Source organism: Pyrus communis, chromosome 8 (genome assembly GCF_041283825.1).
Source record: "Pyrus communis isolate YQ-2024b chromosome 8, ASM4128382v1, whole genome shotgun sequence".
NCBI classification, from domain to species: domain Eukaryota; kingdom Viridiplantae; phylum Streptophyta; class Magnoliopsida; order Rosales; family Rosaceae; genus Pyrus; species Pyrus communis.
The window spans coordinates 4810489-4833272 of NC_142572.1; the positions used below are offsets into that span (position 1 = coordinate 4810489).

Consider the following 22784-nt stretch of genomic DNA (forward strand, 5'->3'; position numbering starts at 1 on the left):
CCACTTGAGACCGCATGACTTTGCTTATCCAAAACCCCAACACACACTCCCTACCCCTACTTCCAACTTCCCCCTTCACAGACACAACAAAGCTCGACAGCAATGGCCTTACTTCGTCATCTCTCTTTCCCCACTGAACAACTCCTCCCTCTCACACCTCTCCTCTCTCTCCAAAATCCACACCACCTCTCCAAGCACGCTTCGACCACTCTCTCGCTCTCCACCTCTCTTTCCTCCCCCTTTATCTCTCTCCTCCAAACCCACTCTCGCTCCTCCTCCCTCAGGGCCAAAAAGCTCGGAAATTTCGTTCTCCAATTCTCCGCCGCCGCCCAAGACCAAGCTCTCGACGAAACCCCAGTTCTCGAGGCCGAGCCCGAAGAGTTCTCCGACACAAGATTGCTTGCCCAGAATGTTCCTTGGCATTGTACCCCGGAAGACGTCCGTACTCTGTTCGAGAAGTACGGCACCGTCGTGGACGTTGAGGTTTTTCATATTTCTTTGCTTTGAAGAGGGATTTTTTTTTTTTTTTTTTTTTTTTTTTTTTTTTTTGGGTATTAATAATTTGCCATTTTATTTCATGGGTTTTGATTTTTTTTGTCTGTTTTTTCCTTTGGTGGTGTAAGCTTGCCATGTATGACAAGACCAGGAACAGGGGTTTGGCATTTGTAACAATGGGTTCGCCGGAGGAGGCTCGAATAGCTCTGGATAATCTTGAATCATCTGTAAGTGTGTCGGGTTCAGTTATCTTCTGTGAATGCTTGTGTTGTTGTGAGTTTAGTTTTATACTCGGTTTGGTCAGTGAGAAGACTACTAGTTACTAAATTTGTGAATTTTATAACTTTTCACTAGATAAGACTTTATGTAGTGTTCTACTTATCTACTTGACTACTGTTTTGTGTTTGTTTCGTTCGAATTGAAAATTCATTGCCGTTTTAAAATATAAGAAGAGAATTTTGGTTCTTGGTTTTATGTATATGTGTGTGCATTTGCCCTGTGTCTGTACTTTGGAACTTAATTGATTGGCAAAATTCACTACTATGATAGTATCCCTTCGACTTTAAGTTTAACTTCTGTCCCATATTAGGCACTGAATCTGGGAATGTGAGACGTTGAATTATTCATATGATTAGGGATGGCACATGAATACTTATATAAGAGCCTAGTTTGTTATCATATTCCTGGAGGGGAGGTCCATTGTTTCGTCTCTTCATTTGTAGATGATAAAAGTCATTCAGTCAGTCATTAAGAGAGCATAAGTGGCAATTTCTTAGAGGCTTTTGACACCTCTAGAAACAAGTTAACTCCGTCATCGTCGTCATCAATTCGTGCCAAAACATCTATATGCCTTCATTCTTTCTCATGGCGCCATTATTTAGCGCCATACCCTCTCACACGCTCACTTTCTATTTACCTTTTTCCACCTCTGACATTGGTTTGTGACCTTCTTAGTCTTGTTGGACATACCTTCAACTTTGCTCAACAAGCAGAGCTAATTTAGCATCAAGGAACGAGGAATTGAGCTGGAACTATGATATCCTGAACTTCTACTATGCTCATTTTATCTTTTTATCGTTGTGAAGGCTTTGAAAGTACCCTGTCAAATGATAATGAAACTTGTTTGGTGCCCTAGAAACTGTTTGGGGCTGGAAGTGAAAGTATATTTTTGGTTGGGGAAAATTGATGCAAATTTCTTATTTTGTTATAGTAATAGCCACATAAGGCATATATATTGCAGAGTGATAAAATCTCCGGAACCTGCACGTACTTAACCACCATAATCTTTATAAAATCATGTAATGAATATAACCTTGACAAGCTTGTTGGTTGTCAGTTGCATCCTTCTTAAACATAGGTACACATACTCAATTGGGTTGCTTTACCCTTTGTTTGTCCCACTTGGAGAATAGCTGAAATCCATAGGCGCATCCTCGATCCAAGTTATCAATTTAAAGCATAGTTTCCTCATCCGCTGGGTTTGTTCCTCTTCTTCTAAGGAGACCTTTTGGTGCGAGGAGAGTGACAAAGAGTGGCAAATTGTCAAAAGAGGAGAAAGCAAAAGAAATTTAAGAAAGGGGCAGGAGTGGTTTTTATGAAGTTTTAGGGCAATGACAAGAGATATGTGCTTGAATGGAATGATAGCGGTGGTGGAGATTAGAAGATGTTTTAGGGAAAGGGAGAGGGAAGAAGGCAGTGCTGTTGTGCTGCCACTGTTTTCTCAATATTGGAGAACTAGATCATTTTATGCCCTTGAATAAGTGATCAATATGCCACTGAGTGACTGCTCACTTTATTAATCTTTGGAAAAGACATTATGATAAGAACCAAACACACGAATTATAGTTTAAGGGGTTAAGTGTCTCCTTTTGAAGTCTAAGAATCGATGAAACACTTGGGTTAACTAGTAAAATATTACAAGATACGTTGGCTTTTCTGCTTTTGCAAACGTGTTAGATAAAGAAATCAAAAGTTCTTCAAATTAGTTTTATCTTCCACTATATTTTGCGCAACTAAATGTATGATACTTATGCGGCTTCCTTCCCATATTGGGATTTTCTCTTATTTGGAATGCCCTATAGGAAATGGAGGGCCGTGTCATAAAGATGGCTTATGCCAGGCCAAAAAAGACGAAGATTCCTCCCCCTTCTTCGCAACCCAAGCCAATAACTTTCAATTTGTATGTGGAAAATTTGCCATATGAAGCAAGATCTAAAGATCTCAAGGAGCTCTTTAAGTCAGAGGATTATAATGTTGTTACCGCAGAAATTGTATTCCAAAATAACCCGAGAAGGTCTGCAGGATATGGATTTGTGGGCTTCAAAACCAAGGCTGAGGCCGAGGCAGCGCTTTCTGCTTCCCACGGGAAGGTAATTTTCTGTTTGATGATTGTTCCGATTCAATTGAAATTATGTGTTCAAATCATGTCTAGGGCATGAAAAGTTAAAATTCTCAACCGCATTCTATACAGACATTTAATAAACTATATTAAAATGAAGATTTCCTCTTGGAAACTATTTTCCTGCAGCTGCTTATGGGAAGACGAATTCGTGTGGCACGTGGTAAACAATTTATTAAAGTACCAAAAACAGAAAGTTCTAAGCTGGGTGATAAATCTACGGAATTGAATTCTAGTGTCGAGGAAGTGAACACAATGGTCAATGATACAAACTGAAATTTGGCTGGCACGGTGAGGTTTCTGCAGTATCTTCACATCGTATTTGTGTAGGTATGTCCTCTCTTAAAATCATGTTCTGCTTGTTTGAGACTAATGTAACTAGTTTTGTGGTATGCCCTTTTGATTTTTGTTTAGCTTTGTAATAAGCACATTGTTAGTCAGATAATTAGTTCTTTCAGTGACTTGGAGCATTAGTTGGTTCACTAGAATATGCATCGTAATATGGTACCAAAATTTCTGCATTAACTTCTGCATTGTTTAAACTACTTCGAATTAGATATGTACTGTGAATTGCTAATGTCTTCATCCAGAAGTTTAATTATATAAATTGAATGTAAAGTCCGTGATTTTTTACCCATTGACCCAAAGTTGAATGGAGGTCGTCGCATTTAGCCTCTCTCAATGCCATTAATTTATTTGATCGACTTGTCCCTGTTTGCACTTTGCATAGAAACTTAGCATCTCTCTTTGGATTCCAAACTATTAAACATACCAACCGGAAAGCTGTGAGATGTTCTGGACATCAGGATATTGATTCAGGAAAAGTGTAGTTAAAAAGTACGGGTTGCCTTGATCTTCTAGAATAATTTGGTTGCTAGAGAGTGGTAGACAAATTTACTATACAAGGCTGAATGAGTTTTTGAATTTCGTTGATTTACCTAGAGTGTGGGATCAAATGTTTGGCAGCTAACTTGCAATATTATTGATCAGCCATGATATAAGCAAACACATGTTAGCTTGTTCAAGCATTCTAGTTAAACAATTATCCGTGCTTTGGGTACCATCATAGTAATAATCTCTCTCCTTCCCTTTCGTTTGCAGGAACATTTGTGTATGCTCACTCGGACTTTCCCTGCATACTTGGTGAGATTCTCGCCCATCGTTTGGGAGGGAAGGGGGAGGAACATTCAGTGGATTGCGTCACTTTGGTACTCGTACAAGTTGCTGCAAGGCTCTAGGCTGGTTATGTACGTAGGCTACAAGTTTGGATAAATTGAGCTACTTACTAGAAAATATTTCAGTCTCTTTATCTTTATCTTGTCACCTAACTCTTAAGACTTTAGGTTCATTTTTGAGATCTAATTTCTTATATATGTGACATTTAATCTTCCTTATAAAGAAAAAAAATGGAATCCTAATCAAGTTTCCATTGTTTTTCGTTTTTCGTATTCACGGCATAAGCGACTACAAACTTGAAACATCTGCCAACATTTGAAGAAGTATCACTAGACTTGGTCAAGTTTCTATATTTTTTAGGACGTAGATTACCATGCCGATGACCTCACAAAAACCCTCTGATAGGATTTTTACCATCTGCGCAAAAGGGTTAAAAACATCTAAAATACTTGCAAGAGAAACAAAGTTATTGTAGTATAATTGGCTCAAGCAATGTCGTTCTCCACAATGATTAATTTAAAGAGATCAAAGTGAAATCAATTCTCAACTAATTAATTAAAAAAAAGTTTTTGAAAGAGGTGATTTAATGACTTAAATTAAGAAAAACGAATTTAATTAAAAAGATTACTTAAAAACCACAACTTTAAAGAAAGATAAAGGAAACAATTTTTAGAATTCAAAGTGAGAAAATACTAGGGTTCCGCCGTCACCTTAACAATCCTATGTAGCTCTTCTAAATTACTTACGAGTCATACATGCCTATTTTGAAGGTTAGGTTTTCCTAGAGTATATCCTACTTGAAACCTCCAACATAGAATATATATCTAGCATGCAAGACTCATTAAGTTTTATGAAAACCCTTTGAAAAACCATATAATCCTTAAAACGTGTCATCCATCCTAAGAGGTTATACATATTAACCACAAGAAACCTTAGTCAATTTTAGGGACAGCCCTCCGCCAAAATTGCATCAAATTACTTTTCTAAATATCCTAATGGTCGCGAATCACTAAGACAAATAGATAGTTTAAAGCATAGTGATTAACAATCCAAAACTTGCATGCATAAATTCATAAGCAACTTAAAAAGAGACTACATATTTTTGCTAAGGATCATGGCTTCATCCTAGCCAAAGAAAATTAGTTACGCATTTTCATACTAAAAATCATAGTCTTTATTGAAATAGAAAAAGAATGAAAACACCTTGAAAATGTAAGTCTTGAAACCTCTAAGCTTTGCCCCAAATGTTCTCTCCAAAAATTGCATGCGTTCTTTCTTCTCTGGAAACCCTAGGTCTGCCAAAAGGCTTATATATCCTACCCTCATTAAAACCCTCCTAATAAATGGTCTTAGAATTAGACTAGGGAACTAAAAAAAATTAAAACATAATAGGAAATATAATCCTTAATTGATTTGGTAAATTCGCCCAAAATCTTGCACAGCCACGTTTTGGACTCATATCAGCTCCAAAATAGCTGGATTTAAAGTTTCGACTATTCTGAACACTTCTCTAGAAGGCCACGAACCCATCTGAAGTCATCTTGGGCTCCAAAAACGCAGTTTAAGCCCAGAAACGTCACTTTCCAGCAACACACACTGCTCCTTCATTTAATCTCTAGAAAATAACCGCTTGGTAGAAAGTGGTGAGATTTTGACAGAACAAGCTAAGGAACACACGAACATCCTTCAATTTGAATCACTCCAAAATTCATCCGTTTGGTCACGTTTTGCTCCAGAGGAAGTCGAATGTCCTATGTTGAAAATATAAATCAAAGTATCAAAATTCTACCAGAATAATTATCAAATTATACTAAGAATAGAGTGAAATATATAATATAATATTGACTCATCACCCTCTAACCTATAAAATGAAATTTTGTAACCTTTGCCTACATTATTAGAGTGCGAGTACTATGCCTTCAATTGAAAGAAAAACACAACCAGAAAAGAGATTGAATGCTTTTTTACGTTGAGATTTTAGTTAAGGATTAGGTATGCATTATGGCATTGGAGATTTTTCAGGATTTGTTTTGGAACTTGTCCACTTTTAGTCTATTTCGTGCCATATACAAATTTTATACTCGGAATCATTCCAATTCTTAATCAGCACTTAAAGATCCTCCCTACAAAAAATTATTAAAATCAAAGATCATTTAATCATCGAATGAAAGAAACAAATTGATGGTGTATGTACCAAATAACATTTTCATGATGAATCGTTATGGGATGTTAATATTATTCTTTACGAATGAACTAGCTAGTTTCATAGTACGATTCTAGACGAAGAAAAAAAATGTCATTGCATTATTACAAGTGCAACAATTCTCAAGAACTCTGAAGTAAATCTGAAGTATGTGCTCTAAAAGTTTGAGAAAAACTAGAAAACTCTCTTTCGTTGAGTATAAGCTTTAAAAGTAAAACTATGGATACGTGTAATCACCAAATTTCAAGGACGTTATCTTGTCTGATTTCAAATAAACAAACCAACGGATACGATTGAGATAAAAGAATATAATCCAACAATTCATAAGTAATGAAATGTTCATAAATTTCTGAACATTTCATAAATTTATTGCGTAATCAAATAACTGCATAGAAATATATATAGCCTCCTATAGAGCCCAAAATTAAATAACCTCCCATTAAAAGATATTATTTTATAAAACTTCAAAGATTTATCAGAATTCTAAAATAGGCTATATCAACCACTTTTTTAATATCATATAACGCCCTCCTGAGAATGCTGTTGTAGTACAATTGCCTGCTAGTATGTCAAGTTTTTATAACGGGGTTTTTGTCAAGCAACTTAACGACATATAAACTGTTAATTTAATTTAATTCCATTTTGACGTCCTGTTTGGAAATGATATATGAACTTATCATTTCTAACAATTTTGTCACACGTTTTTTATTTATTACACATGAATTGTATCATCATTTGATATGCTGATCACAATTCCTTTCTCTCGTGGATATACAATTCCATCCTCTCCTTTTGTAAAAGATGCATTCCTTATCTTGCTTTTTTTATATATTTTTTTGGTAAAGCTACATTCCATTTATGGATGCAAATTTCCGCCTCATTCTTTTTGAACGAAAATGCACTTACAAAACAATTAACACCTTAGGTCAAGGCCAAGAGCCTTATGCGCCCATGATGAATGGGAGGGGGGCTTTGGCTAAAAAAACCTCCGATGTCAAAGTTAGAATTTGAGGGGAAAATGTTTAGAGAAATTTGGAGAATTTTGCAAGAGAGTTGGAATTAGGTTTTTTGAGAAATGAGGTGGTATTTATAGGTGTGTGGCCGGCCCCCTTTGGAGAGATGGGAATCGGCCGCCTATGGTGGTTTTTGAGTGTAATTGCAAGATATTATGTCAAAATAATATCTTGCAATCAATTAGAAGATTAATTAATTAATTAGGAAATTAATCAATTAATATAGGTAATTTATTGTATTTTGAATGAATAATTGAAGGTTACCTTGTGGGGAGGATTTGATGAGGATAGATGAAATAGGCTTTGAATAAATACCTATTTTGATCACTTTTGACCTTGATTGTGCCATGATTGTCCGCTACTTGTGCATAGAATTTCCGATGTACCTAGAGGGTAATATTGTCCTTTTTCACCCCAAAAGTACACGTGTCGCCTCTATAATTTTTTTGATTATTTTTTACTCCACAAATGCCCCCACACCTGCTAGGCTACTCGTAGAAAAGGGCAGCAGGTGTAAAGATCTCCAGCTTTGATGCAGATTCTCACTTGGACTTGGAATTAGATTCTTTTAGGAAAGGGAAATAAATTGCCTCCAAAGCCTATTTAAGCCTACCTTAAGTAGGGGATTAAATCAACTTTGGAGGGCAATTATTTGTCCCTACAAGAAAGAGAGAAAACTAGAGGATATTTGTTCCCCCTCCCATAGCACTCTTCTTTGCCTAGCACTCTTCTTTACTTGCCCGTGCAAAGAACCGTTTTTCGTTGATACACTTAATTCTCCTTATCTTCTTCTTGGGTGGTGTTGTCACGGGGCAGTCATCAGGGTGGTGCGGCACATCGGCTGGCAGGGGCCAAGAGTCGACTTGGCATGGGCCAAGGATGTGGTGTGGCAGGGGGCATTGCTTATGCTTATTGGCTTGAATGAAGCCAAAGACTTGCTCGGCATGGGGCGTGGCATAGGCAACGGTTTGCGCTGCTTACCAAATATGAGGAAACTACTTGAGTTTGATTTCTTAGCTGCCGTAAATGGAGTAGTCAAGGATAAAGTTGCCAAAATCGGAGGTGCTGAAAATGAAGTGTCGGATGAGCAAACTATTGAGTGCAAAGTGTCTGCTTCCCCCTAACCATTTGTTGCCTAGTTGGGCTTCAAGCATTCGATCTTTTAAGTTATGTAGCCTTTTCGCACTGGAGAGCTTACCTAGATGGGTGTCGAGGAATTAGTTTACCCTCTCGCACTAAAGAGCTTACCCATATGGGTGTTAGGGAATTGGTTTACTCTCTCGCACTGGAGAGCAATTAATTTATCCTCTCATACTAAAGAGCCGACCCAAATGGGTGTTGGGGAATTGTTTTACCCTCTTGCACTGGAGAGCAATTAGTTTATCCTTTCACACTGAAGAGCTGACCCAAATGGGTGTTAGGGAACTGGTTTACCCTTTCGCATTGGAGAGCAATTAGTTTATCCTCTCGCACTAGATAGCATGGAAGTCGTTGTCGTAAGTGTAGCTAAGGAAAGCTGGATTGCTGGACAACTGAAATAATCCTCAGCCTGTGAGGTTTTGTTTGGTGATCTGCTTGAGACTTCAAACTGTTTGTGGAACCTGCGTAAGGGTGTAAGCAGGAAGTGCATCGAGCTTTCCCTGGACTTTCTTCAAGTATTGTGCAATCGTTAGATGTTTCATCATGTGTCATTCTAAGGCTTGGTTGGTGATCAGCTAAGAATCTGGATGGATTCCAAACTTCTTCACCACTAAGTTTTTATTTAACAAGGGTTGCTAATAAAGCCTTGTCTTCTGCTCCGTCATTGGATGCTTTGAAGTTTAAAGTGCCACGAGCTTGGTCGACGCGATTAGGAGCCACATGGCAAGATCAGTAGAGCTAGGAGCCATGATGCAAGATCGGCATAGTTAGGAGCCATGGTAATAGATCAAGGTCTGTCGAGAGTTATGGAGCAGGTAGGCACAGCTATGAAAACAAAACTGGGGCTAGCTTGGGCCAAGTTGTGCACAACAGGATGACTTGGACCACTAGGTATGTGATGCTCGATTACTGGTGATGTGCTCTTCAGTATTGATCGTTTTAAGTGTTGAGAATAAGGCCTACACCCGGTTCTTGGTAGTTGGGTTGGTGCATCCTTATGGTACTCGTCTGCCCTCAACGCACCACTAGGCTAAGTTGCTGCGTTTATCGGAACAAAAGTAATCTTTGTATTCGATAATCTATGCGGGATAGTCTCGTCTAATCGATCTTGTCAATGAAAGGTGTCCCGCTTATGTTGGTCATGTCTCGTCGAAATGCCTCTTCAATAACTTCGTTGAGCTGGAAATCGTGCAATCATTCGGTCATGAGCCTCTCAACCTTTTCCTAAATTTTTCTTTAACGGGGCAGCGGAGCTTCAGCCTGTCCCCAGTCGTGGCCTATTGGCCTAGGCTTCTATTCTATGTGCTCGACTCGACTCGTCTATGTCACGGTTGCGGTGCATGTAGTACGTTCTTAGCAGGTGAGTGAATTCCTTGCAGACTGCCGGTTGAACTTGAGCAAAATTGAGTGATTGCTTCTCTCTGTCCATCGTGCTACTTACTCTGATGTGAAGTGGATGATTCTCCTTGCTGGCCTAGCCGCGAATGAACACTTCACCTGGAATGTTGCTTATGTTGATTATCTGAGTGTGGCCCAATCGTGAATGTATGCTCGTCCGTGGGCCTAACAGAAAGTGCAAGCTCCTCTGCGCACTAAGATAAGAGTCTACGTTATCTCGAGTGCCCAGAAGGGAGCGTAAATTGCCAGTATGCTCGAATCGTGGTTGGTTGAGGGGCTGCTTGTCCGGACGCTGCTAGAGAGGTTCGTCGTCTACCTTTGTCCTACTTTAGGACACCTCGTCTGAGGCACGCTGCATCTTGGTATGCTGCAAAAGTTGATTCACCAAGGTCGTCTGCTGCGCGAGGGCACTTGTTAACTCTACGACTTGTCAAGACAAATGTTGTTCGCCATACAAGATGAAAGGGCTTGGATGGTAGGTTTCTCCATAGGTGGTAGAAGTGTAGTGCACTCCGAGTGTGAGATTTGAGTTGGGAAAAGTCAAATCTGTGGAGAAATTGGGTGAAAATGCCCCCGGTTCAATCGTCGGCCCAGAAATCTGAAGCGAGGATGGTTGAATCGATCTTAAACCGGTTTGGATTCCTTGGAAGGCCACGAAAGTAGGTTGCTCTGTATGCAGCGCATATGGGTACTGGGCCTGGGCTTGGCTAGGGAACAGGCTGGGCTCATGTCGAGTCGCGGCTCGTCTTGGGCTTGCCATATGGGCTGAAGTAACGTGGCTTGGCCTTAGGGTGCATTGGGCTTACATCGGCCTTAGGCCCCGCGAGGTGTGGGCTGCTCCAATTACCACAGCTGCTTAGGCCCGTTGAATCTAGGCTGGCTGCCTTGTGGCACAGGCTTGGGCCTGCGAGGTGTGGGCTACTCTAATTGTCGCAACTACTTGGGCCCGTTGAATCTGGGTTGGCTGCCTTGTGGCACGAGCTTGGGCTCTCTGCTGCAAGGTGGCCTACTCACCGTGGGCAGTGGGTTCGCCGAGGGACGCTGCCGTGGTTGCTACCATAGTGGTGCCTCGTGGGGATGGTGCCATTCCACTAGTCGTCGCATTAAGTCTTGTGGATCGCCGTGGTCCAAATCCTTGAACTTAGGAAGTTCTGTTCGTCATGGTTTTCGAATTTCTTGTCATTGTACTTTTCTTTTACGTTTATTCAAAGAATTTTTATAAAAAATTCTAGGAATAAGAATGTACAAAAAAAATCTACGAATGAACAAAAAGATGGAAAACCTTAGATGCGAGAGTCTTCCTCGAGCGTGTGAATCAAACTCTCAATGAAAGCACCAATTTGTGGATGCACTTGCAAAACAATTAACACCTTAGGTCAAAGGCAAGAGCCTCACGCGTCCACAATGAATGGGAAGGGGGGCTTTGGCCGAAGAACCTCCGGTGCCAAAGTTAGAATTTGAGGGGAAAATGTTTACAGAAATTTGGAGAATTTTGCAAGAGAGTTGTAATTAGGTTTTTGGGGAAATAAGGTGGTATTTATAGGGTGTGGCCGGCCCCCTTTAGAGAGATGGGAACCGGCCACCTATGGTGGTTTTTGGGTGTAATTGCAATATATTATGTCAAAATAATATCTTGCAATCAATTAGAAAATTAATTAATTAAGAAATTAATCAATTAATTTAGGTAATTAATCCAATTTTGAATGAATAATTGAAAGTTACCTTGTGGGAATGATTTGATGGGAATGAGTGAAATAGGTTTTGAATAAATACCTATTTTGATCACTTTTGATCTTGATTGTGCCATGATTGTCTACTACTTGCGCGTCGAAGTTCTGAGGTGTCTCGAGGGTAATATTATCCTTTTTCATTCAAAAGTATATGTGTCGTCTTCATAATTTTCTTGATTATTTTTTACTCTACACCATTATTTAGAGTTTCCTTAAAAAAAATACCTGTTGAGACTCTCTAATACATATACTAATTATATTTTTTATAATAAAATATAATAATTTTGTGTGTCAGAATAAAATTATTTTTACACGAAATGCAAAGATGTTTTTGGTAAACGACCATGTGGCAAGTGCCGCTAGTGCAGGCAAAGAAGCTGTCCCACCCTCGTTGCCTTTGCCTTTAGGACTTGTCAAGTTGCGACGGTGAAAATTAATGAAGAAAATAAGAAGGATAATAATTGCTCTCGCTAAATTTGTACTCGCTAAATTTGTACCATACATTATTATGGCGCCAGTAGTCAAAGTCAAGTTTCGACAGCTTGAAAAGTTCACATTGGTGGAACTTTCCTCGTTAATTTTCGAGACAGAGTGGTTAAACAACCCCTTACACTATCAAATCAAAATGCTCGTCCTGTTCAATTTGAATGAAGTGGGATGATTTTTCAATACCACTGCTTCTTGCATCGTTTCATCTAACAATTTATTTTTGGTACAATTTATTTTTAACTTTAAAGAGATTTTTATTTTAAAAAATCACTCATAATACTATTTATTTACACATTTATTTTAGGAAATTGTTATTAATACCAAAAATGTTTTATTAAGATTCATTGTTGATGAAACAATGCAAGAAGTAGTGGTATTGAAAAACCACTCCACTTCATTCAAATTGAACAGGACGAGCGATTTGATTTGATAATGTAAGGGGTTGTTTAACCACACGTCTCGAAAATTAACGAGGAAGTTCCACCAATACGAAACTAGAATAATACAGACAACTTACAAAGCGTGAAGCGAATGAGAAAAAGAAATCGGTGATGATCATTGACTTTGATCAGTCTATATAATATTGACTTTACATCAAATCCACCAGATAAATTATACATTTAATCGAATATTTCTGAAAGCTAGAATTCCAACAATTTAATCCTGTAAGCTTAGAAAGCCACTTTATCTGGAAGTGCTTTTACAAGCAAGCAGATTCTCATTCTACACACTTTTGTTAGCTTTCTAACCTTGTTTCTCTGTCTTCAACAGAAGCCCATCTCAACAAAAACTTGTATTTTTAGGCCATGGCCATGTCGATCAGAAGCTCAATAAGTTCTCCTTGCAGTTCTAGACATTTGCAGGCATCAGTTTTAGGACCTAGTTGTCTGAGTACTAATCATCGGGACCGATGTCGTTTTCTCGGAAATCGGAGTTTCTTGCAGCCCCTTATCATGAAGGTCGAAAGTGGTAGCCGGAAAAAGATGTAAGTAAATTTTTCCTAGCTGTATATCTTCAACTCCATGAGTTTCCTAAATCTGATTGTCATGGATAAATAGTACGACCCTTTATTTTCAGGGCCGTGGTTGTCAATAGTGTTGAACCAGGAGCGCCTCTTCCTTCTGATCCTTCGGGTATTAATTGGTACGTCGAATCGATGATCTTCGACTACCTGATCTCTTTGAATTACTTGTCTAATTAATTTCTTCCTACATATGTTTGGTTTTGGATCAGATCAGTGCATGATTAATGTCAACATTACTACATATGCAGGAAACTATGGCTTGTGGGGATGCTTTTCTCAGTAGCTATACCCTTTTGGAAGAACAAATGGTGGCCATTGCAAAATATAAAAGGTACGGAATGAGGACATACTTAATGTAATTATCATCATCACCGTCCTCGATCATCACTTTTTTCTCCGATGTGGAAGGAGAGATTCGCAGTAAAATATTTTTTTTTTTTTTTTTTTTTTTCGAGTAAAGGCAAATATTATTAGACCAATTAGTTAATTAATTTTATGATCAAATACTAGTGTGATGTAACATTCTCCGTGTTTATATAAACATATGTAACAGCCCCAATATTATGTACAGAGAGATTTTCAACGGCGCTGGATACAGTGGAAGATGTGGCAGAAATGGTAGAGAAGGTGGCTGGGCAAGTGGAGAAGGTGGCTGACAACATTGCCGATCATCTTCCGGAAGGGAGACTTCAAGAGGCAGCAAGGATTGTTGAAAGCGTGGCAAGAGAAGCAGGCAAGGATGCTGCGCTAGCAGATGATCTCATTGAGAAGGTAATATTTCTTTATACCTAATCCTCTTGTTTAATTTCTTGATTTCCACGTTAAAAACTGAATCAACATATATAATATATTCGTAGTCAGCGGGTGAGGGTCGCATGATTTCGTCAGCTCCGCGTTTAGTGGTTATCAGCGTCAGGCATATTATATAAGATTTTGTTGCGATATGAACTTTTTAAGAAATAATAGATGCGTTGAGACTGTACGTGATTTGATAATTACAAAACTTTGTAGGTTGAGGAAGTCGAAAAGGAGGTGGATTCTATCATTGAGCAAGCCAATAAGAAAATCGAAGAAGAAAATGATACCGAAGATCAGACGGCAAAAATTAAAGATGCGACTGAGATTAAAACAAAGATAGCAGAGATCAAAGAAGCGAATGCTGTTAAAAAAGAGACAATAAAAAGCTGATGCAGCAGATGGCTCAAAGCAGCAACTCATGTATTTTATTTGATTTGTACTTTTAGTTATGTAATTTAAATCATCGTGTACAATGAGGAGCTAGGGTTCAAGATTTATTATTGTAAATTTATTTATTATTAGATGCAAGTTCCCCTAGTTCTATTTCTTCAGAAAATATAATTGTACCGTGTCACAATTGGTAAGCCTAGAAACGTACGCTTAACGAAAATTCTTCTCATTCAATCTTATCATCAATGCCTTGCTGTCTTTGTCCTGTTGTCAATGAAGAGGTCTTGAGTTTTCTAGATGGAGCGTGGATGGTTTGATCAGTTAAGGGGGTGGCTTTTCATGTGGTGTGACACATTGGACTTTAAGATCTGGACTAAGTCCAATATGTGTTAGAGAGATTATATAATTAAAACACAAACCAAAGAGTGACAAACCTGATTCTCATCGTAATTATGGTGGTCGACCAAGGAAGATGAAGGGCAAGACAACACCAAAGTCTTCTACAAACACCTAGCCGGATACAACTACTTTATGAGAAGTATTATGTTTTATTTTCAAGGGTTTGTAGGGACCGATGTTTTTATATAAGCTAAAAGCTAGGGTTTTCATCCATACAAAAAACATAAACTTACTTTCTCGGCCTTCAAGTTAAATATCATAATCATATTCAATTAAGGACTTCCTCAATCTTATTTTCCAATGTAAGACACCTTATATATAATTGATATTTTAAAGTTATCAAATCACAATCAATATTATTTTCTAATTATATTGGATAAATCCAACAATATCCCCCTCAATCTAAGCTGTGGTGGAGGAGAAATTAATTTGGAATTGAGAAACTTGAATCGAGCCTTTGGTAAGCTCTTTGCGAAGGTGTCCGTGAGCTGATTCTTGGAGGCAACATAAGTTGTATCAATGGCTTTGCTAGTGACTAATTCTCGTATATAATGGTAATTGATCTCGATATTCTTCATTGTAGCATGGAAAATAGGATTAGCAACAAGGGGCAGGGCACTTAAATTGTCACAAAACAACAGAGGTGGTGTCCGAAGGTAGAAGTGAGGATCCCGAAGTAGATAACAGAGCCGAGAGATTTCAGCAAACGGTGTAAGGGAGCGATACGCACTTTCAGTAGATGAGCGGCAACAATGGTTTCCATTTTTGCACTCCTTGAAATAAGATTGTTGCCAAAGAAAATGCAAAATCCAGAAGTAATTAGCATCCGAGAAGCTACGATGTTGGTCAAAGCTGTAGTAAGAAGTAGCCCATGATCCGGTGTTCTTTTTAGGTACCATGATCCGGTGTTCTTCGTGTCTCCTTCTAATTATGTCATTTAACTTAACTCCCAATTTAACAATGTCAACTTTTCTTAATTAACACTAGTATATGGGCACACACAAAGTGTGTGAGAAAATTTTTTATTTTTGTTTTTGAAATAGAAGGAGAGAGGAAGATAATGATAGAGAATGTGGAAGTGGAAATTTTTTTTTATTTTTATATTTTTTATATAATGATAGAGAATGTGGAAGTGGGAAGTTGTTGATCATCAGGATACGATGATTGCCAAAGAATTATTATTGATCGGTGGTTCTTTTGTTTGAGTAATATATGTATGTATGTGAATATGCAGGTATCGCCTATCACATCTTACTTGTTTCATGTATACAATGGATCTCGTATTGAAGTTGTGAATTTAGAGGAAAAGAGTTGCACTTGCCAGCAATTTGATCTTGACCAATTACCTTGCTCACATGCTTGTGCTGCATGTAGGCACTGACAAATGTCATGTTATCTGATGTGTTCTCATTATTATATAACAAACTCTCTAGTCATTGCGTATGCAGAAGCCATATGGCCAGTTGGTGATCAGACTAATTGGATAGTAACTGATGATGTGCGTGAAATAGTTGTCCTACCACCAATTACCCTAAGAAGATGTGGTAGGCACAAAGAAAAGAGAATCCCATCACGTGGAGAAGAAAAATCAACTCAAAAGTGTTCAAAATGTGGTCCAAATGGCCATTACAAACAAACTTGTAGGAATCCACTTCATCCTACTTTGTAGACATTTATTAAATTTAGGTGTAGTGGATAAATATTTTCTTTTGATCATCTTATTTTTTATTTTTGTTGTACGTACAATCATTTAAATTTGACAAAAAATACAATTCTTGGATTTTTTATATCTGCAGTGTACATGAATTCCTTTTTGCTGGGAATCGTAAATCTGTGACGGTATTGCTTGAGTCAATTTATATGTAGACATTGTGTGGGTCTATCTTCTTCTCATAAATTTGTTACAAGGACACATAATTTAGTTTCAAGTTGAACACATATAGTGATGATGACAATTTCGTCATGTTTATGAATTTTCTTGGTGCAAGCTGAGCATAATCAGGCCAATTTCTATATGACGTATTTGCCAGGAGAATCAATCACCACCATAGTCCTTAATTTCATGGGTCAACAACACTTGATTATAACACAAGAAGTTTTTTAGTTAACTAGTTATTCATATAAATTGCGAGGTATTTATGTCTATTTAAGTCGGATTTTGGATATATTTGAAATTTTTTATAAAAATTGACATATTTGAAAATAAGGGCTAATTTTTTACTATTTATGATAAATTCTCGTAGTCTGCAACTCCCTCCAGTATTTTCCGAGCAACCAGTCACCCAACCAGTTGCCGCAGTCGGCGGCAATTCACACGGCCGTTGAAGCTTCCATTACACTCCCTTTCTATATCTCACCAGCGAAGTCCCGTAGGATGATTGAGTCGAACCTTCCCGTATATTACGATCTCGCCGTTTATTGTCATCGAGTCGATTCAAGTCTCGTTTGTATAGATCGACTAGATTTCTTCCTTGCTTCCTCAAACCAAAATTTACATAAAATTTGAAGGAGAAAGAGCAAGTCCTGGAGCGCGTTAGGTTCGTGACTTTACATATTCATATAATTGTGCATATATACACACACATACATATTTTGGATTTTGGGTTTTTGATTGTTTTGTAAAGTAGGCTGAAGCGAGCATGAATACACAAGCTTTGAGGAAGTTCGTTGAGGAGAATCAGAGATTGGCATCGGAGTGTGCGCATCTGGTGACTCAATGCAACAAGTGGGAGAGCGAGTGCTAGCTCTACGATCATGACCGAGAGGCTTTGATGGATTTTGGGAACGAGGCTGATCAGCGTGCCAAGGAGGCCGAAATTTGTGTTCAGGAGATGGAGGACGAAGTCAGAGAGTTGAGGGATGAATTGGGGTTATACAAGTACAAAATGGAGATGCATTCGGTAATTTCCTTTGTGAATAGGTTTTGATCAATTGAAAGAAATGAACTTGGACAATGGGTCGGAATTTTACTATGGTGGGTTTGTGAGACTTGCAAGTTCATGTGATTATACTTTTTACTGTGAATTGCTTCTTCTTCTTTTTTCAATTGTGTAATGTTTTCGGTTTCCAGAATGTTATTGCAGTTTCATGAAATTTCCTTTGTGCAAGGTGAAATGGCATGTAAGCTTTTACAAAATTCATTTTTGATTTAGATGTTGTTGATAAGCTGTTTTTCCTGGTTTCAGTATCCTCCAATTTTTCTAGTTTTGTGCAAGCATCACATACATGTGCACAGAATCACAGAAAAAAACTTGGAATAAAACTTGTGCCCTTTTTTGAGGTTTATCTTTTCCGGTTTCTTTGAAGGACTTCGAAGAATAAGTATGTGTATGCAATTTGGTTCTGATGTTGATGGCAAAGATTAGCAAGGAAGGAAAATTAATGTAAACCTCTCAGAAATTAGAAACTTCAATTGCAGCATTAAGTCCAACCAAAATAAAATGAATTACGCAAATAGGAATGAGTGTACACGACTTAGTAATTTGTTTTCGACATTGTAGCATGTTTCTAAATCATGACTTTGGAGTTCTATGGTGGGTTTGTGAGACTGGCAAGCTCATGTGTTCACACTTTATACTGTGAATTGCTTTTTTCTTTTTCTTTTTTTTGTGTAATGTTTTCGGTTTCCAGAATGTTATTGCAGCTTCATGAAATTTCCTTTGTGCTTGGTGAATTGGCATGTAAGCTTTTACAAAATTCATTTTTGATCTAGATGCTGTAGATAAGCTGTTATTCCTGGTTTCAGTTTTCCCCAATCTTTCTAGCTTTGTGCAAAGATCACATACATGTCCACAGAATCACAGAAAAAAACTTATAATAAAACTTGTGCCCTTTTTTGAGGTTCACCTTTTTCGGTTTCTTTGAAGCACTTCGAAGAACAAGTATATACATGCAATTTGGTTCTGATGTTGATGGCAAAAATTAGCTAGTATATACATTAAGTCCAACCAAAATAAAATGAATTAATCAAATAGGAATGAGTGTAAAAGACAATAATTCGTTTTCGGCATTGTAGCATGTTTCTCAATCATGAATTTGGAGTTCTGCTGTTGTATTGTTGCTCTTACAGTATAGCAGAATGCATATTTTTGTTCCAATATTTTGCCATTTCATACTAGATGAAGCTCACACTGAGTGTGGAAATATAAAAATTTTGATAAGAAAAAAAACTATAATATTGAAAAGAGAAGTTAAAGAGAAATGTGAGAGCGAGAAATAGAGAGATAAAGAAACTGTGGGTTTCTTTTTCAAATTAGAGATGCTATGAAGACATGTCGGTGAGGTTTGAAAAAACACAGCAAAATTTGGTTTGTGCAAAATTACATTACTGACCATGATTTTATTTTGTGTTAGAAGACCAAATTGTCTTTTCACCCTCATTTGGTTGACAAAGAGGGTTTTGTTAATAGGTAATTTAGATAAATGTTGTAATCATTTGTGAAATTCTTGGATTTAGTTTCTTTTTCTTGTCCCCCCATCTTGTTTCTTCTCTTTTATTTTGATTGTGATTGACAAATAGGTTGTAAGACCCAAGTTTATTTGTATACGATTGACAAATAGCTCTCGACGAAACCCCAGTTCTCGAGGCAAAGCCTGAAGAGTTCTCCAACACAAGATTGCTTGCCCAGAATGTTCCTTGGCATTGTACCCCGGAAGACGTCCGTACTGTGTTCGAGAAGTACGGCACTGTCGTGGACGTTGAGGTTTTTCATTTTCTTTGCTTTGAAGAGGGATTTTTTTTTTTTTTTTTTTTTTTTTTGGGTATTAATAATTTGCCATTTTATTTCATGGGTTTTGATTTTTTTTTGTCTGTTTTTTCCTTTGGTGGTGTAAGCTTGCCATGTATGACAAGACCAGGAACAGGGGTTTGGCATTTGTAACAATGGGTTCGCCCGAGGAGGCTCGTACGGCTCTGGATAATCTCGAATCATCTGTAAGTGTCTCGGGTTGTGTTATCTTCTGTGAATGCTTGTGTTGTTGTGGGTTTTGTTTTATGCTTGGTTTGGTCAGCGAGAAAGACTACTAGTTACAAAATTTGGGAATTTTTAACTTTTCACTAGATGAGACTTGATGTTGTGTTCTACTTATCTACTTGACTACTTGTTTTGTGTTTGTTTCGTTCGTATTGAAAAATTCATTGCCGTTTGAAAATATAAGAAGAGAATTTTAGTTCTTTGTTTTATGTATATCTGTGTGCATTTGCCCTGTGTCTTTACTTTGGAGCTGAATTTATTGGCAAAATTCACTACTATGATAGTATCCCTTCAACTTTAAGTTTAACTTCTGTCCCATATTGGGCACTGAATCTGGGAATGTGACGTTGTATTATTTCATACGATTGGGACATGACTACTTATTTAAGGGCCTAATTTGTTACCGTATTCCTGGAGGGGAGGTCTATTGTTTTGTCCCTTCATTTGTAGATGATAAAAGTCATTCATTCAGTCACTAAGAGAGCATAAGTGGCAATTTCTTAGAGGCTGCTGACACCTCTAGAAACCAGCTAACTCCATCATCATCGTCATCAATTCATGCCAAAGCATATATATGTCTTCATTCTTTCTCATGGTGCCATTATTACCCTCTCACACGCTCACTTTCTTATTTACATTTTTCCACCTCTGACATTGGTTGTGATCTTCTTACTCTTGTTGGACATACCATCAACTTTGTTCAACGAGCAGAGCTAATCTAGCATCAAGGGAACGAGGGATTGAGCTGGAACTATGATGTCATGTACTTCTACTATGCACATTTTAGCTTTTTGTTGTTTTGGAGGCTAAAAAAAGTACCCTGTCAAAATGACAATAAAACTTGTTTGGTGCCCTAGCAATTGGGGTTGGGAGTTGAAGTATATTTTTCGTTGGAGAAAATTGATCCAAATTCCTTATTTTGTTATGGTAATGGCTACATACGGCATACATATTGTGGAGCGATAAAATCTCCAGAACCTGCACGTACTTAACCACCAGAATCTTTATAAAATCATGTAATGAATAAATGCCTTGACAAGCCTGTTGGTTGTTAGCTGCATCCTCCTGAAACATAGGTACACATATTCAATTGCTTGCTTTACCCTTTGGAGACCCTTCGGTGCTACGAGAATGACGAAGAGTGTCAAATTGTCAAAAGAGGAGAAAACAAGGGGAGACTTTAAGAAAGGGGCAGGAGTGGGTTTTATGAAGTTTTTTAGGGCGATAAGAAGAGATATGTGCTTGAATGGAATGATAGCGGTGGTGGAGATTAGGAGATGTTGTGGGGAAAGGGAGAGGGAAGAAGGCAGTGCTGTTGTGCTGCCACTGATTTCTCAATATTGGGGAACTACATCATTTTATGCCCTTGAATAAGTGATCAATATGCCACTGAGTGACTGCTCCCTTCATTAATTTTCTGTTTAATGATTGTTCTGATTCAATTTAAATTATGTGTTCAAATAATGTCTAGGGCATGAAAAGTTAAAATTCTCAACCGCATTCTATACAGACTTTTAATAATTGATATTAAAATAAAGATTTCCCCTTGGAACTTTTGTTTCCTGCAGCTGCTTATGGGAAGACGAATTCATGTGGCACGTGGTAAACAATTTGTTAAAGTGCCAAAAACAGAAAGTTCTAAGTTGGGTGATAAATCTACAGACTGAACACAATTGTCAGTGATACAAACTGAAATTTGGCTGGCATGGTGAAATTTCTGCATTATCTTCACATCATATTTGTGTAGGTATGACCTCTCTTTAAATCATGTTCTGCTTGTTTGAAACTAATGCAACTTGCTATGTGGTATGCCCTTTTGATTTTTGTTTAGCTTTCTAATAAACATTTTGTTAGTCAGATAATTAGTTCTTTCAGTGGCGGAGCATTAGTTGGTTCACTAGAAAGTGCATAGTAATATGGTACCAAAATTTCTGCAGTAACTTCTGCATTGTTTAAACTACTTCGAATTAGATATGTACTGTAAATGGCTAATGTCTTCATCTAGAAGTTTAATTACATAGATTGAAAGTAAAGTCCGTTATTTTTTACCCATTGACCTAAAGTTGAATGGAGGTCGTCACATTTAGCCTCTCTCAATGCCATGAATTTATTTGATCAACATGTCTTTGTTTGCACTTTGTATAGCAACTTAGCATCTCTCTTTGGATTCCAAACTATTAACCATACCAACAGGAAAGCTGTGAGATGTTCTGGACCTCGGGATAATGATACAGGAAAAGTGTAGTTAAAAAGTATGGGTTGCCTTGATCTTCTAGAATAATTTGGTTGCTAGAGAGTGGTAGACAAATTTACTATATAAGGCTGAATGAGTTTTTGAACTTGGTTGATTTACCTAGAGAGTGGGGTCAAATGTTTGGCAGCTAACTTGCAATATTATTGATCAGCCATGATATAAGCAAACACTTGTTAGCTTGTCCAAGCATTCTAGTTAAACAATTATCTGTGCTTTGGGTACCATCATAGTAATAATCTCTCTCCTTCCCTTTCGTTTGCAGGAACATTTGTGTATGCTCACTCGGACTTTCCCTGCGTACTTGGTGAGATTCTCGCCCATCGTTTGGGAGGGAAGGGGGAGGTACATTCAATGGATCCCGTCCCTTTGTTACTTGTACAAGTTGCTGGAAGGCTCGAAGCTGGTTATGTACGTAGGCTACAAGTTTGGATAAATTGAGCTACTTGTACTAGAAAATATTTCAGTCTCTTGATCTGTATCTTGTCACCAAACTCTAAGACTTTAGGTTCATTTTTGTGATCTTATTTCTTATATATGTGACATTTAGTCTTCCTTATAAAGCAAAAAAATGGAATCCTAATCAAGTTTCCTTTGTTTTTCGTTTTTCGTATTCACGGCATAAGCGCCTGCAAACTTGAAACATGTGCCAACATTTGAAGAAGTATCACTAGACTTGGTCCAGTTCCTATATCTTTTAGGACGTAGATTGCCATGCGGATGACCTCCCAAAAACCCTAGCCTATAAAAAGAAATTTTGTAATCTTTGCCTACATTATTAGAGTGTGAGTACTGTGTCTTCATTTGAAAGAAAAACACACAACCAAAAAAGAGATTGAATGCTTTTTTACGTTGAGATTTTAGTTAAGGATTAGGTATGCATTATGACATTGAAGATTTTTCAGGA

General features: G+C 37.8%; 2 protein-coding genes and 1 non-coding gene across 12 annotated transcripts; all 3 read left to right on the forward strand.

The window, feature by feature from the left end:
- On the forward strand, window positions 1–22479 carry LOC137717665 (28 kDa ribonucleoprotein, chloroplastic). 4 transcript variants are annotated; one of them, XM_088698431.1, is made up of 5 exons: window positions 1–483; window positions 624–722; window positions 2577–2864; window positions 21195–21369; window positions 22143–22479. In XM_088698431.1, exons 1-4 carry the CDS (start codon window positions 103–105, stop codon window positions 21291–21293), a joined length of 867 nt encoding a protein of 288 aa, XP_088554557.1. In that variant the 5' UTR covers window positions 1–102; the 3' UTR covers window positions 21294–21369; window positions 22143–22479. The 4 variants fall into 4 exon arrangements, with proteins under 4 accessions (XP_088554557.1, XP_088554556.1, XP_088554555.1 ...); XM_088698430.1 differs by having other exon boundaries at window positions 2–483; window positions 21195–21373; XM_088698429.1 differs by lacking the exons at window positions 21195–21369; window positions 22143–22479 and adding exons at window positions 3023–3219; window positions 3995–4315 and having other exon boundaries at window positions 4–483.
- LOC137717664 (uncharacterized) lies at window positions 12441–14493 on the forward strand. Of its 4 annotated transcripts, none has more exons than XM_068457100.2 (6): window positions 12441–12590; window positions 12814–13027; window positions 13120–13185; window positions 13315–13397; window positions 13620–13837; window positions 14078–14493. In XM_068457100.2, the coding sequence occupies exons 2-6, from the start codon at window positions 12849–12851 to the stop codon at window positions 14252–14254; spliced, it is 723 nt and encodes a 240-aa protein (XP_068313201.2). In that variant the 5' UTR covers window positions 12441–12590; window positions 12814–12848; the 3' UTR covers window positions 14255–14493. The 4 variants fall into 4 exon arrangements, with proteins under 4 accessions (XP_068313201.2, XP_088554558.1, XP_068313200.2 ...); XM_088698432.1 differs by having other exon boundaries at window positions 12449–12590; window positions 13638–13837; XM_068457099.2 differs by having other exon boundaries at window positions 12551–12707.
- LOC137717663 (uncharacterized) lies at window positions 16310–20530 on the forward strand. Of its 4 annotated transcripts, none has more exons than XR_015965223.1 (4): window positions 16310–16785; window positions 16897–17190; window positions 17281–19356; window positions 19488–20530. It is a non-coding gene; the product is annotated as an uncharacterized LOC137717663 (transcript). The 4 variants fall into 4 exon arrangements; XR_015965224.1 differs by lacking the exon at window positions 16310–16785 and having other exon boundaries at window positions 16798–17190; window positions 19488–19586; window positions 20338–20530; XR_015965225.1 differs by lacking the exon at window positions 16310–16785 and having other exon boundaries at window positions 16809–17190; window positions 17281–17553; window positions 19173–19356.
- Window positions 22480–22784: the final 305 nt, after the last annotated feature.

Coding starts and splice junctions, on each gene's coding strand:
- LOC137717665 (XM_088698429.1), top strand. CDS start 103: ATGGCCTTACTTCGTCATCTCTCTTTCCCCACTGAACAACTCCTCCCT. Junction 484..623: donor GCACCGTCGTGGACGTTGAG/GTTTTTCATATT, acceptor TGGTGGTGTAAG/CTTGCCATGTATGACAAGAC. Junction 2,865..3,022: donor TTTCTGCTTCCCACGGGAAG/GTAATTTTCTGT, acceptor ATTTTCCTGCAG/CTGCTTATGGGAAGACGAAT.
- LOC137717664 (XM_068457100.2), top strand. CDS start 12,849: ATGGCCATGTCGATCAGAAGCTCAATAAGTTCTCCTTGCAGTTCTAGA. Junction 13,028..13,119: donor AGTGGTAGCCGGAAAAAGAT/GTAAGTAAATTT, acceptor CTTTATTTTCAG/GGCCGTGGTTGTCAATAGTG. Junction 13,186..13,314: donor GATCCTTCGGGTATTAATTG/GTACGTCGAATC, acceptor CTACATATGCAG/GAAACTATGGCTTGTGGGGA.